A 16,676-nucleotide genomic window follows, 5' to 3' on the forward strand; every position below is an offset into this window, starting at 1 on the left:
TTGAAACAAAGAGAGAAATACGAACAATGTGAGAGTTGAAGGAAAAGATATTTAAAGCTGAAGAAGAGGGGGAGGTTAGTCAAATTCCCTGGGCAACTTGAAAGTAGGTAACTTCACTATATTTCTGCATTAAGGTGAAATTAAAGCAACTAATATTTTACAACAATCTTTTTAAGACAATAATGAAAGAATTTAAAGATTCTGAAGTGAGACTTTCACCGCCCCCTGCCCAAATACATACTACACATTCCCACAATGGTAAGAAATATCCTGATTTGCAATATATCAAGAAACAACTTAACTGAAGTAGGAGTTTGGGTTAAAACTCACTACTGATAAGATACAGGTAGTTTTGAATTAAAGAAAACAGGTGTTTTGAATATTTCTAATCAAGGAAATGAAATGTAGGTGATGACTTTCTAGAAGGCAAAGTAACACTAAAGTTATGTTATTATACTGGCTAGCAAGTCACATTCTTGGTCATATATCTAAGAGAAACCTGGAAAGGAAAAAGATGCCCAGAGCTTTGTTAAGAGCTTTCCAGGTTTATATTTTAAAGAAAATTTCCATTTAGCTCACAATATCATAAAATATATCATTCTGCATCATAACATGTTATGATGATTCAGGCTTATAAAAAATGATAAAATTATATTCAATGTAAAAATATTCTGTAAATTACCAGTATGACTATTCAATTTTACAAGATAAAAACAACAAGCAAGAATCATAAGACAAATGCAATATTAAAGGAAAAGGCAACTTTTAATGAGCTAGAATATAAGTGAAAAAAAAATCTGAACTATAAAAAAGGAAGTATATCTATTAATTTCATTTAAAGTAATTAAATAAATTACTTTGAAAACTATCAGGATTTAAAGGGCTGAATATTTTTAGACCTCCATAGTCCCAAATATCTCATTCTCTAACCATGTTAGGGGTCATATATAACATTAAAAAGGATGGCACTTTAGGGCATTCAATAAATGAGAAAAATCAGTAAGACAGTAAATAACCTATTTAAAACACTTCATATAAACAAGTAGAATGAATGCATTTTAAAGTAGAATGCTTTAATGGCAGAGTATTTCATATTACTATTATGAGTTAAATGAGTTTTTTCCTGGTCTCCTTAATTTCTCATTAAATCGTGGTGAAACTGTTTTCCACGTTGCAAAAACAGAAGAGAAATACCAATGATATTTATACCATTAAGGGTAAAACATAATTTTACATATTCTACAATTTCAGTCTTGATATGTAGGTTAAATTTAACATCTACCTTCTTTAAAAGATAATGGAGGGCTTCCCTGGTGGCGCAGTGGTTGAGAATCCGCCTGCCAATGCAGGGGACACGGGTTCGAGCCCTGGTCTGGGAAGATTCCCACATGCTGTGGAGCAGCTAGGCCCGTGAGCCACAACTACTGAGCCTGCGCGTCTGGAGCCTGTGCTCCGCAACAAGAGAGGCCGCGACAGTGAGAGGCCCGCGCACCGCGATGAAGAGTGGCCCCCGCTTGCCGCAACCAGAGAAAGCCCTCGCACAGAAACGAAGACCCAACACAGCCAAAAATAAATAGATAAATAAATTAATTTAAAAAAGAAAAGATGACTACTATCTTTAAAAAAAAAAAGATAATGGATACATGTTAATTATTAAAAACAGGAAAAAAAGGCAAAATTACATGAGGAGGTATTTATTTTTCTCATTTTTGAGATGTGCTAGAATAAGTTACTCCAAGTTCAAGGAAAGCCTTTAGAAATTTGAGAATAAAATGTCAAGCAGTTCAGAACTAGAACACAAGTTCAGTTCATGCCAGAACACAGGTTTTAGAACCTATGAACAGAACAACTAATTCTTTCTCACTTTTAGTGGCTAGTAGAGTTAATAAAAAGTTCACACTATAAAATACAGAAAATATTTAATTAATTCAGGGGATTCAACTCTAACCTTCAACCAGATTTATTGTTTCATATAAAACCACAGTTCTCAAAAATCTATATGTGATTCCTAATTTCCATATCTAGAGTACCCAGGTATAAGTTGTATTACACCACTCAAAATAAAAATAGAGATTAGAGCTATGTTATCAGAATGTATAGTAAAACAGTCCCAAATAATTACTTCAAACTATCATTTATTGATGTTTCCTAAAATAAATTTTGGTAACAGCACAGTGGGTAGTATTAATCTTAAAAGTTTTGATAGTATCCAGACAAACTTAATTCAATAAAACCATTACATGAGAGGGGGAGAGCCTGTGGCACACAAACCAAGGCTGATTTCTAGTTATAGAACATAAGATTTGAGGAATGTTATAAAGAATGCAAACTCTTATCGTCAGCATTCTTTAAGGGCCAGAAATTACACATATGATTCCAGCTAATCCTTGTTTAAAATATTAGTTCCCTACTACAATGATCAACTAAAGGATCATTTTTCAAGAATCATTAGCATTTTAAAAAAAAGACTTACACACTGAGGCATTAAAAAATCACACTTCTTTTGTTCTTCCTTAAGTTAAGATTTGCGGTAAATATGCCGTATGGCCAAGGCAATATGCTAAACAGATGTAAAGATTAAACACACATGACCCTTTGCTATCTAGGCAGACCCATTTTCTCGATTTTAGACCCAGAGTCTTTTTTTCGTTTGTTTGAAAGCTGGCTCCACTAAAAATTGGCTGTTAGGCAAGGCCTCTTTCCTTACCTGTAAAATGGTAATAGTAACAGTACCTACTTCATGGGATTGTTACAGAGATTAAGTTAAAGAAGTAAGTATCTGTAAAGAGTTAAGAATGTACATGTTAAGTTTTGTTAAATAAACAAATGAAAGATCCAATTATTAGAGGATTTTTAATCTTTCAAAATAGAGGAAGAATCTTAGTATGAACTTTTTCATCATATCACCTGTCTGTAATGGCACAGTATTGTCACACATAAACCAAAATATCCATTATGTAAAATCTCATGGAATTTGTATTGAGAATCTAGAAAAAACTTCAGGTGGATGAAGCATAAGAGAATCTTTGTATTTATCACTTTAAGTACCTTCTTGGTATCATAAAAACTAGTAAGTTAAAAAAACTAACACTGAAGGTTAAAGAAAAAATGGTGAACAATTATTTCCAAATAATTATTTTGTATTATGTGTTCCCAAACAGGAAATTTCTAATTTCTAACTATGCAATTATGGTAAACTCCATGAAAAGTATTGTAACTCATATTAGGCTAACCCAACTGAAAAGCCTCAATGTAAAGACCGGATAAAGAAGCAGATTTTTAAGGAGCCACAGTCAAATCTTTTTACATAAGTATGTCTACTACATTTAAAATGTACGTCATTTTTTCAAATTAACTTTTTAAAAGTATTTATATGTAACTTCTCAGAAATTAATTTATGGTTGGTTGAGTGGTATAGTCAGGTAAAATTTCATTATCATGATAATCTCAAATTCAATAAAATCATGATCATACTTGATGGAACCTTTTCTGTAGCTGATTGATTGATTGATTGAATTTTGGCTGCACCGTGCAGCACGCAGGATCATAGTTCCCCAACCAGGGATCGAACCTGCCCCACTGCAGTGAAAGTGCAGAGTCTTAACCACTGGACCACCAGGGAAGTCCCTGTGGCTGTTTTATTTTAAAGCATTAAAAAAAAAGAAAGAAAGAAAGAAACCCTTTATATTTTGGTCAAGTTTTACTTTTGCTTATGGATCAATTCTTGATCCCACAAAATTAGAAAATATACTTCTGGTTAAAACATTAACAGACTCAGAGCAAAACAGATTAGAGGAAAATAATGCAAATTCAATAAAAAGTTCAATCCAATTCTATAATGCTATCAATATGAAATGTAGACCATTGTGGTTCACCAAATGAATGTCTAATTTTTTTTATGAGACTAAAAATGAAGCTCTATAGCATGGTATTTGGAAGGGTGCCTTTGAAGTCAAACCAACCTAAGTTTGACTCCCAGCCCCACCATTTCTTAGTTAAATGAAGTGATTGTAAGCCAAATGCTTAATCTCTCTCTTAGCCTGGGTTTCTTCATCAGGAAAATGGGTGTTTAAGAGGAGCTACCTTATCTGTGTACTCTGAAGACTGAGTAAAGTTATTCCTTAAAAAAAGCCCCTAACTATTTTAGGTGCTCAAAAAAGTTAGCTCATATAAAATACGGGAAGCAAGGAAGAACAGAAATGAAATTCCTTTTTCATAGTATTACCAAGAAACATCTTAATGAAAAGGAGGCTTTATTTCAATAGCTTAATAGTACAGGTCCTTAAGGATGCAATAATACAAACACACGCACACACAAACACACACACACACACACACACACAGTCTCTCTCTCTCCCCCCATCCCCCCTCCCTAAAATTGATGCTTATAAAGAAGTGATCATTTATAAAACTGCAAGTTTTATAATGTACACCACCACCCTCACACTAGTCTCTCCATCAGGCATTAATCAAAACACAAAACTAAATAAACTGCAAACATTTCTCAGTCCTGAAGAAAGCCATATACCCTTACCTCATTCAGCAGTCTTCTAAGCTAGGCTGCTTGGCGTTTCTTCAGGACAAAACACAAGCTACCTTCTCTTTTCCAACCTCACTTTGCTCTGACATTTCATGGTAAACTAATTCTTTTAAAAAACGTTTTTTTAAACTTAACAGTGTTATAGAAACAGACACATAGACTTACTACATATTTCAGTCAGCAAGATCAGAATTTTCAAAGAGAATATAAATGCAACTGAGTATATATGCTATATAAATGGAATCCAATATGAATTTTAAAACACATCTTCTAATTTGAGTTTAGAAGAAAATACATAATCTTAAATAAGTTCTTTCTTTTTACATCCCTTTTGAAACTAAAGTTTAAGAAAACAAGATTACTTGATGACATCAGAAACCAGATCTTCACAATAATTATCACTAATAATCTGTATTTGGCATTTTATTTCTTTAAATGTGGATTCTAATTTATAACTGTGGCTCAGGTCTTTGCCCAGAGACAAAGCAGTCTAAGATGATTTAAATAACTGATTAATGTTTCTAATGATGATATCATTCCAGTTAAAAACTATCACTCCTGAGTTTGGAGCTTGCCTGTGCATCAGTATCAATGGCAGGGTAGATAGGAAGCATGGCTGAAGGAGAGATGATAGGACTTGGAGTTGGAGTCTGAGGTTGGGAAATGGAAGCAGCGATACTGTGGGTAGGAGTGTTTGACATTGCAGATGCTCCTCCACTGACTGCTGTTGAGCAAAATAACTGTACTTAATGAGGATGAAACGTTGTTAGGTAACAGCAAGAAACAGTTGTCAGAAAATATTTAAATATCTTTAAAAACAAAATATCTACAGGTAGACTGCCATAGCACTAATAACTCATTGTCCTGGTTATTTCTGACACTGGACAACAGACCAAAATTTAAACATATATTGAGAGTAACCCATTTGCTAAACAGTCAACCATATGAAAAACAAATTCCCCTCTTACGATATGTAATCACAAAAATTAATTCAAAATAACCCTGAAAACAAAAATATTTTTATGAATTAAAATTAAATATATATGCAAATGGTTACCCATTATATCTTCTTAATCAGAAAAGGAATAAAAGTTAAAATAGTCAAGTTCAGAAGGAGAAAATGTGTCTTTTACCTGCCAATTTCACACCTTATTTTCTAGAACTAATGAAAGTAATATCACTGTTTGGGGACATTCGTTATTGAATATTTAAAATACTTCCTATTCTTTTATTAACTGCAGACAGGGGGTGGCCCTCAGTATGACAGCATATATATATAAAAATTGGATCCTCACACAGAAACAGTTTTTCACATACAGAATTATTCTGAAGGGCATAAAATGCTCACCAACCAATCTAGCAATCACATTGACTTAGGAGGACAAAATTAAAACATTAGGGTAGAAATAAATGTATACATGCAATCAGCCTTCAAATATAGATTACTGTTAGTTCTTCTAAGTATAATTTTGCCATGATATTATTTTCACCAAAATAAGCAAATTAAGAAGGGGCTAATTAGGTCAATACTTGAGATGGGAGAATTCCAAAGGTGGTAGCAGTTGAGGGTACTTTATTCCCTCATCAACTCACTTCTGGAGTTGACATGTGAACATCAATCCTTTTTCCCCCTTATTCAAAATGCTATAGCACTAGAGTCTGGGCATTAATCTTTGAATGATCAACAGTAGTGTGGATGTATGTTACCAACGTAGTTATCAACTACATCAGACAGAAAACAATCACGATTCACAACTGGATCTGAAACCAGGCAAAAGAGGTTATGCTCCTACCAAGAACAAAACTGAAATAGACCTTATCATAACAATTATAAACACAATTGTCAATTAAGAAATCTATTTTACATGAAATCCTTAGTTCACGCACAAACATACACTATACATTATAGCAACACTCATTCTATAATTATACATTTTTCAGTCCACTTAAAAGCCAAAGGAAGAACAAAGGAGGAAACAAAACAAAACAAAACAAAACACACTATTTGAATCCTTAGGGATCCAGATCAATAGAAAAGGGCATGTATATTTGAAAATTTTCAAAAATTTTGCTATGTATTAACCTTAAATACCTATATGATAGGGAGTTAAGAAAAAGACAATAATTTGTTCTTTTCTTTTTTTGGACTTAAAAAAAATTTATTCCAATCAGAAATACCAAAAGAAACACGTTAACTCTGCTTAAGATCTTCTTCGGGAAGGATTTTTTTTAACCAAGTTTCCAATTTCAGTACTATCTTCATGTCAAGTTCAGGTGTCAATGTTCCACTGGCTTTGTAAAAGAAATCTGTCATTTTTCCTTCTTTAAGCTGGTGAACAATTTAAATCTTATCATTATCTTTTTCTTGAAAGTTAAAGGAATTCACCTGAAACACCATCTGGGACTGGTGTTTTCAGGGATGGTAGCTTTTTGATAACTTTCTCAATTTCTTCCATTGTTAGGTCTGTTACGTTCTCTCCTCTGGAGTCAACTTTGATAACTGGATTTCCGCTCTCCAGGCGTCCATTTCCCCGGTCTGTGGTAAGGGGGAGGGGAGGGTGGCGGACGGGGTCGACCAGGCCCCTTCCGTCCCGGACATTCAACGGAGCCAGGGGTCCCGGAATCCCAGACCCCGAGGGGGCAGGCGCCCTTCCGCGGTCCCAACGCTGCTCTCCCGGGCCGCAAGCAAAGCCCGGCCCCTCCCCGCCCCGCTCTCGATGCGCGCCGGGAGGCACCTTCCTTCCCGGGGCGCGCCCAAATGAACGCACTGCCTCCTCAGCCGGAAAGGCTCGTTCTGGCAGTCGGACGGCGCTCCCGGCCCAGCGAAGCCCGGCAGCGGGCGGCAGAGCTGGGAGGCAAGAGCTGGGCCCTGCGGCTGCAGGTCCCACCCGGGACGGCGCGCGCGGGAACGGCGGGGCGCACCGGGCGGGGGGGCGCACTGCGCGCGCGGAGGTGGGGGGGGGGTGGTGAGTCCTCAACGGCCGCGCCAGAGGGCCGTGCAGGCGGCCTCCTCAGACCCTCCTTCGTGCTTCCACTCACTCCACGCGGAGGCCGGGGGAGCCCCGTGCTTTCCTCTCGGCCGCTTCCTGGACTCAGCCATCGCCCCGGGCGCCCGGCTCCACGCCCGGTAGCGACCCGCCTGCAGGCTGGCGAGCTCGCGAGACAATCATTTTTTTTAAACTTTTATTTTTAAAGGCAGTAGTGAAAGCATAAGTGTTATACATTAGGAAGGGGACTTTTCAGCATGGTTTGGTCATAGACACATGTGATTCAATATTGTAGAGTGGTAAAAACTATGTCCTCCTATCTTTAACCATGGTCCAGACAATGAGTCTTTCTAGAGAAAAAGTTGCATCCCAATGAAATTTTCTCTGTTAAAATACCTACAATTTTTCAATCCAATGGGAGAAGACAAAAAAAAAAAAAAAAAAAAAGAGGAAATAATCATGGAAAAATGAACACAGGTTAAAATGAACAGGTGAAAAATTAATAATGTTTCAGATTAAGGTTTTAGAAAACAAAAGATATCAAAGAGCAGTGCAAAGTGCCAAACCAAAAGTACAGATCAAAGGTACTAAAACTGTTTAAAGGAGACAATGCATGCAGAAAGAATATGAAAGGATTTTGACCAAAATAACTAATTGGTATAAGAAAAAAAGAGAAGAAGGAGTGTAGCACTGGTAGACAAACATAAAATTTCTATATGCTAGAATACAGGGTTTACTATAGGAAAAGTCAAAGCTACAAGTTAGATCACAGAAGGTACTAAATTTCAATCAAAAGTGATTTTCTGACACAAGGTCCCCTTATGCCACATTGTATCTTAACTAAGTTTGGTGAAAATTTACTAAGAAAAATGCATGTCAGTCTTTCCATGAGGGATACTAAGTGCAGAAGAAATATGTTTTCTTATTGATTTAAAACGTCTCCATAAAAGTTCTTTTTCTTTGGCCGCGCAGCACAACTTGTGGGATCTTAGATCTCTGACCAGGGATCCAACCCGTGCCCTCAGCAGTGAAAGCCCGGAGTCCTAACCACTGGACCGCCAGGGAATTCCCATCCATAAAAGTTTTCATATTGATTTTTAAAGCCCACTATTCTTGATATGTGAAAAACTTGATAACTTAAAAATCAGTAGATTCAAGTGACTATGAAATTCTATATATAGATTTTTAAAAAGACATTAGGATGAAAGAAAAGAATAGGAAAGGATGTCTATTATATTCTCTCCCACCCCTCAGTTTAAGATTAATGAAGAATAAACTAATTTCAAGGATACTGTTAGGATCTAAAGACCTAGGTACCATTGCTGCTTCATCTGCTACCTGTGAGACCTAAGCAAGTCTCTCAGCCATCTCTAGATGCTTATTCTGCGCAATTTTTTCATGAATTTTTCACATGACTTATTATACATATTTACTGTCTCTCTAAACTCCATGGAAATAGGCACTTTGTTTGGAGCACTGATATATATACAGCAACTAGAACTATGCTCATCACATTGTCAGGACGCAAATAACTCTTGAATAAATAAAAAGATGGTTTGGGGACCCTTCCCTTTCAGATTCTAAAAGGTTGCAGTGTATTTGGAGAAGGGAGAGGTAGTTACAAAAAATAAATTTAAAGGTATATTTTATATAGAAAAATCAAATATTAGGTAGCAGGTAGGGCAAAATGCTATCTTCATTGATTTATTAAACACACTTTTATTACAAACGGTCTTTGTACAAGAGATATTGCTGGGGGCTTCCCTGGTGGCGCAGTGGTTGGGAGTCTGCCTGCCTAATGCAGGGAACACGGGTTCGAGCCCTGGTCTGGGAGGATCCCGCGTGCCGCGGAGCAACTAGGCCCGTGAGCCACAACTACTGAGCCTGCGCGTCTGGAGCCTGTGCTCCGCGACGGGAGAGGCCGCGACGGTGAGAGGCCCGCGCGCCGCGATGAGGGGTGGCCCCTGATGAGGGGTGGCCCCTGCTCGCCGCAGCTGGGGAAGGCCCTCGCACAGAAACGAGGACCCAACACAGCCAAAAATAAATAAATAATTAAATAATTTTTTTAAAAAAAGAGATATTGCTGTTTACTACTATGAGATGTGTAAAATTAAGCCTACTACCTAGGAGCTTATTTCTTTAATGTGAGAGTAAAAGTATACAATAACAAGAATACAAGGTAGAAAGTGCATAAGATGAAGAGAGGGGAAAAAAAGAGCCATAGGAGTTCTGAAGAGGAAGCAGAAGAGGACTTCCTCCTTTAACACCAATTCCTCTTTTCCCACCTGGAAAAATTCTTGTGCTACATTACAGAACAAGTAGAGAGACTGATATAAGGGGATGCAGTCTTATAAAAATACAAAAATAAGTAACCCTTTATTCAAATGTCAACTAAGTTATGGGTATATACCTCTTTAACATATCCTCAGTTGAGGAAATTCAGATGAAAAACTAAAATGCATTTTCCCATTGAAACCTAACTCATTTTTATCATATTATTTCTATAGAAAAAAATTCATTTTGAATAATGGCCAAGTTCTGGAACATTAAAAATGGTCTGAATAAAAAAGTCACATAAATATTCTGAAACATTTTCCTTAAATGAAATGTATAAATAACTTTCCTGAAGAGGGGAGAGACAGAAGGAAAGGGATGTCCTTACTAAGTTTATTCATCCCTAAGGGAAATAATCTGTCAAAGTTATCAATATTCAAAGCATGACAATTTAAGTTATATCTAAGCTATTTTGGATGTGCTGTTTTGACTAGCTGGATATTTTATGAAATGGTATTTGTGCATCAAATTCTTGTCTAATACAAAGAACCATCAAAATGCAGGGGTCTTAGAAATCACCAGGTTCAACTCATTGCTACAGATGAGAAAACAGAATCACAGGATCCTTATATAGATAGCAAGTTTCTAAAGATCTAACACCAAGAGATCAGTTCTCCAATTAACAAGTTCAATATTCTTTCCACCAGAAAAAGAGGCTGTTGTTTGACTCTGCTCTAGAAAAGCTGACTTTAAATTCTATATTTAAGGGATAAAGCTGTCAACACCTGAACCCAATGTTTAATTACTAAAAGTGAGACAACTAAACATTATATGCCCCGATTTATGCAACATAAAATACACAGTACCTCCTATGAAGTACTCTTGCCTCCCTGAAATAACTTGCAGTTTATAAAAATTATTAAGGCAAATATCAGGAAAAAGTTAAATCAGGGCTCCTCAATCTTGGCACCACTGACATTTTGAGCCAGATAATTCTTTGTTGTTGGGAGCTGTCCTATATATACACTTCAGGACGTTTAGCAGCATCCCTGGCCTCTACCCACTACATGCCAGTAGCAACCCTATCACAGGTTGTGATACTAAAAATATCTCCAGACATTGCCAAATGTCCCCCTGGAGGAAAAAACAAACAAACAAAAAAAACCCTGGGGGTGGGAAACTGGGAACCACTGAATTAAACAGAAGCATACAGACTAAACTAAAATCTAGACCATGTTTTAAAAGAGAGAGAGAGACAGTAAAAGGGAAGAACTGTTCTAAATTAAAGAAATTCCAGAGACATAACCATCAAAATAATATAGACCTTATTTGAAATGTTCAAGGAAAATGAAGAAATCTGAATATGAACTGTACATTAAATCGTATAAAGGAATTACTCTGGTTAGGTAAGAAAATGCCCTTATCTTTTAGAGATGCATATTGTAGTATACAGAAATATTGTCAGGAATTTAAAACAAAGTGGTGTGGCAAATTTTGATAATGGTGATCTGAAAAAGAGATTTATAGAGGCTTTATTTTATTAGTCTCTATACTTTTGTGCACATTAAATCCTTTTAGTTTTTAAAGATTAAAGGTGATGTTTTACTGCAGAGGTTGCTTTTGTTTAAAAAAATTATTTAACGGTAATACTATTCGATTAACAAAGTATTTTTTAACCGGTTTGCAGGGCAGAAATAGAGACACAGATATAGAGAACAAACGTATGGACACCAAGGGGGGAAAGTGGGGGTGGGGTGGTGGTGTGATGAACTGGGAGATTGGGATTGACATGTATACACTAATATATGTAAAACAGATAACTAATAAGAAGCTGCTGTATAAAAAAAATAATAAAATTCAAAACAAGTATTTTTTACTTTCTCCCCAAAATAAACTTAACACAAATGCTTAACAATAAAAAGCAAGGTCTTTTAACAATGGTCAGAGCTGAATGAAGTTGTTTATGCTATTAATGGTATTCCCAATCCTTGTATACTCAAAACACAAAGTCGCATGAAAATGTGGAAATGTAGCGTCATTTGGACCAACTGTGAAAATTAGCATAACATTTCAAACTAACTCCTCTTCAGAACAAATGTATTATCACTGCTACATAAGAGAAGAGCAGTCCATTTGGTAGTGTAATAAACTGGTATTCGCTCCAAAGAATAAGGATACAGTATATTCTGATTAACTAGACATCATATATACAAACTCCATTCAATTTAACGAATACATTCACTGTCAATTACATACTATGTGCAAAGCAGCAGGACAGCCACAGGAGAATGGTAATACAAAATGATTTTTTTTAATAATCAATGCCTTCCACAAATATAAATATAGAAAGGCAACTCTATGCACAAACAGCTAACTATATCAAACAAGATTGGAAAATAGTACAAAATAGATACTAATACAGTGATTGTACAGAGGAAGGAAAAGACAATTCTGCATGAAAATAGTCAAAAGAATAATGCTTAAGTAAGATGGGGGTCTTTCAGTATCTTGCTGAGAAGTTCAGAATTTATATGGGAGCTTACTGAAGGGTTTAAGCATTAAAATAAATACTCAGTGTTCTAGAAAGATAGAGGCCACGTGAAAGATGGTTTTGGATAGACAGGACAACAGAGACAAAGAAACCAATTAGGAATTATCAATCATTTGATCAATATATCAAATGAAAGATTATGCAAGGTGGGGATAGGAAAAAGGGTCAGTCTTCGAGGGTAAACATACTTTAAAAAACGAGAATGCTAGCAACTACAGAATTTGGATTTCTTGACCTTTAACACTCCCCCTCCTCCCATCTCATCACTATCCACCAATTTATTACTGCTTTTGTTGTTCTGGAAACCACCCTCCACTTATCATTGAATGTCAAGCTGGTAATCTGAATTTCAAGATGATAATAATATTAAAAGGCTGTATATAGAAAGGTAAATATTAAAAAAGAGATTAATTTGAATCTATGATAATTTTATAACACTGATTGAATAAATTCTTAATAGTTTACACTACGTCTCTCAAACAAGCCCAGAAAAATATGGTATGTGTTCTTCCTAGTTCTTTGAATACAAACACATATTTATTATTATAAGAAATAGTCATCATCATAGTCATCATAATTATTTTCTTCTGTACATCATAATTATTTTCTTCTGTACGTGGTCCTAAAATCTAATACAAATTTCTTTGCTCTGTATTTTTTATAGTCTTTTTTTTGGGGGGGGGCGTGGGGGGGGTATAGTTGTTTTACAATGTTGTATTAGTTTCTACTGCACAGCAAAGTGAAGTAGAGTTCCCTGTGTTATACAGCAGGTTCTCATTAGTTATCTATTTTATACATATTAGTGTATATATGTGAATCCCAGTCTCCCAATTCATCCCACTCTATATAGTCTTAAACAGGGTAAAATTCAGCTAAAATACTGCAACTCTTAATAAAGAGTAAATTATCCCAAAATTAATACATTTGGGGTATAATTTTTCTGTACTAGTGGAGTCCCTGAATACTGATTTATGGATACATTAAAAAAATATAAGAAAATCAAATAAAAGCCCACTTAAAGTCCTTGTAAAAAGAGTATCAATTAATAATCTGACATTATGGTATTGGTATCCTGAGATTAAAGCAAATAAAACTAAAGTGAACCTGACTAAAATAAATTTAGCTTTCAAAAATCTATTCACTGGGCTTCCCTGGTGGCGCAGTGGTTGAGAATCTGCCTGCCAACGCAGGGGACACGCGTTCGAGCCCTGGTCTGGGAAGATCCCACATGCCTCGGAGCAACTAGGCCCGTGAGCCACAATTACTGAGCCTGCGCGTCTGGAGCCTGTGCTCCGCAACGAAAGGCCGCGATAGTGACAGGTCCGCGAACCACGATGAAGAGTGGCCCCCGCTTGCCGCAACTAGAGAAAGCCCTCGCACAGAAACGGAGACCCAACACAGCCAAAACTAACTAACTAAATAAATAAATAATAAAAATAAAAGGAATTCCTTTTTAAAAAAAAAAGTAAAATAAATATCCTTTAAAAAAAAAGTCTATTCATTAAGAAAACACTGATTTATACCTATATTCTTTCATTCATACTCATCTATCCATCTAATAAATTTTAGTTAAGATCTAGGAATGTGCTAAGCATCAGTGATATACTGGAAAACACAGCAGTGTTCTCACAGAGCTAATACAAGACATGACGTCTTTTCTTATGCTTCAAAGTACTTACCTGCCTGCAACAACTCAGTATTAAATTATCAATACAATATGAAATTTTTGACATTAATTATAAACTTTATAAAGGGAACAAATTATTAATGTTTAAAATAAGTAAAAATTGTATGGAATTCTCAAATCTAGAGTTTTTAAGTAGATTTTTTGCTAACAGAATTAGTTATAGATTACTTCAAGGGTTTCCTTAAGTTCAATATCAATAATACAATGCAATTTAATTATAAATTTAGCCTACTTCTGCTATTTATCATTATTCATCAATTATCATAAAAAGAGCCTCAAAATAAAACAATTTCCTGTAAGATGGCATTAAAATGCACATGCAGATATACACACACATACAGATTACACACCTACACACAGAGTCATGACCTGGTAAAATGTGAGAATTCCAAGGATATAGAGTCTAGAAAGATTCCAGGGGGGCGCTGTTAATAAGAGAATTAAAAATCAGATTGCTATTAGACTTTTCAAATACAAAATTAGATGCTAGAATACAATTTGCAATGAAAAGAAACGAAGCACAATTATTTCTAAAACGTCTAAACTGTAGAACAAGGTAATTTTTTAGAGATGTAAGCACTCTGAAAATTTAAAAACCACAGACATGTCTCAATTTAGAGAATGTATGCCTTAACAACAAAAATGAATCCAAGAAAAGGACAGCCTTGGAATCATAAGACTAAGGAGTTAGAAAAGAAATTAGTAGAATATAATCTTTCATTAACATTTCAGGTAGTTGTTAATAAATAATTCCTTAAAGTTAAAAAAGTAAAAGCATATTAAAACAAATATATTACTAAAATTTCAAATTATTTAAAAAATAGTAAAGTCAAGTTTGAATGAAATAATGTCAAAAGCCTACGTTAAGGGAAAGGGAGCAACTAGTTACAAACAGTGTTTAATTCAATCCAATGCCTGCTGAAGAACAGGAAGAAAACATATTTTTCAAACTGGGAGGGAAATAGAATTTTAAAAACTCCAATTCAGTTAAAGACAAGGGGGTGGGGTGTGGGATAATAAGAAAATACATCTTCGCCATAATCTTCAATGTTAGGAAAAAGAACAAAGACCAAAAGACCAAGTTAATATAAAAGTGAATGGGGGGCTTCCCTGGTGGCGCAGTGGTTGAGAATCTGCCTGCTAATGCAGGGAACACGGGTTCGAGCCCTGGTCTGGGAAGATCCCACATACCGCGGAGCAACTGGGCCCGTGAGCCACAACTACTGAGCCTGCGCGTCTGGAGCCTGTGCCCTGCAACGGGAGGGGCCGCGATAGTGAAAGGCCCGCGCACCGCGTTGAGGAGTGGCCCCCGCTTGCCACAACTAGAGAAAGCCCTCGCACAGAAACGAAGACCCAACTCAGCCATAAATAAATTAATTAAATAAATAAAGTAGCTATTAATTAAAAAAAAATGAATGGGAAAATTCCTCTTATTTTAAAACTGACATGTAGATTAGGATTTAAAAAAAAACTACACTTCAGAAATAGAATTAAGGAACTACACTTATATTTCATAGTAAAATAGACCTGATCATATCTTAAGCAAAGGAAAATCTCAACAGATTTTTTTTAATTAATACATTTTTTAAATTAATTACATTCTTGGTCCATTAAGCTAAAAGAAACTAAAAATTATCAATAAAAGAATAACACTGTACTTGAAAATTTAAAAAGAAAAGAAAAAAAGCCTCCTCATGAACTCTCAGAATATGGAGGAAAAGAAAATTAAAATTGTGAGCATATTATTTCCAATGGAATTTGGTCATAGCAATCCTTAAAGAAAAATTTAGAGCATAAATGTATTCAGAAGAGCACAAGAAAGGTTTAAAATACATAAAATCTTCAAAAAGAAAATACAAATCAACATATATCAATATAACTTATAGTGATAAATACAGAAATGAAGAAATTCAGAGAGATACAAAAGTAATTAATACAACCAAAAATTCCTTCTTGGGTAAGTCTAACAAGAAAGAAACAAGCCTTTGACAAGTCTGATTACAGAAAATCAGAGAAAGAAAAAAATATAAGGAGAAAACTGAGCACAACTATACATCAATAAATGTGAAAGTCTAAACAAAATGGATGGTTTTCTAAGAAAAGAAATCATCAAAATTACCTCAAGGAAAGGTAGAAATGGGATAGAATATATCCATAGAAGAAATCTTAAGGGTAGTCCTTTCAGAAGGAACAGAACATTACTATCTTATTTACGAAGTCCAGAAATCAGATGGTGAAACTCCCTAGCTCATAAGCATAAATAACCCTAGTAGCAAACCTAAACAGAAAAAAAAACCTAAATAAAACAAAAACTTAAATAAAACACCACTAGAAAATTCAGCAGTTGTGTAAAAAGTAGAGCACACACACATATAGGAAAGGGGATCAAGAAGACATTAAGAAATCCAATTAATGTGTGATCTTCCCCTACCTGGAATGTTTTTCCCAATGCTTTCATCATTCTTCAGGTCTTAGTTTATATTTTACCTTCTCAGATGATAATACCAAAGGAGGTACTCTCCTCATCTCTCTACCATACCATTCTCTTTATTTCCTCCACAGTACTACCACAGTCTAAAATTATCTTGTCCTTGGGTACTTGCTTATTATCTCTCTTCTCCATATAAAAAAGAGAGG

At 35.4% G+C, this 16,676-nt stretch overlaps 1 protein-coding gene across 1 annotated transcript in view; it reads right to left on the reverse strand.

Annotated features, from left to right (window-relative positions):
• Nucleotides 1-5,241, reverse strand: part of LOC309606634 (ankyrin repeat domain-containing protein 17-like) — a gene marked incomplete at its 5' end in the record, with an annotated part of 63,722 nt that extends 58,481 nt beyond the window's left edge. The window contains 1 exon segment of the mRNA XM_082343931.1: nt 5,116-5,241. Coding sequence (XP_082200057.1) covers nt 5,116-5,241 — 126 coding nt within the window.
• Nucleotides 5,242-16,676: the final 11,435 nt, after the last annotated feature.

The sequence above is a fragment of the Balaenoptera borealis genome (assembly GCF_965194805.1).
Source record: "Balaenoptera borealis genome assembly, chromosome: 11".
In the NCBI taxonomy this organism is placed as follows: Eukaryota; Metazoa; Chordata; class Mammalia; order Artiodactyla; family Balaenopteridae; genus Balaenoptera; species Balaenoptera borealis.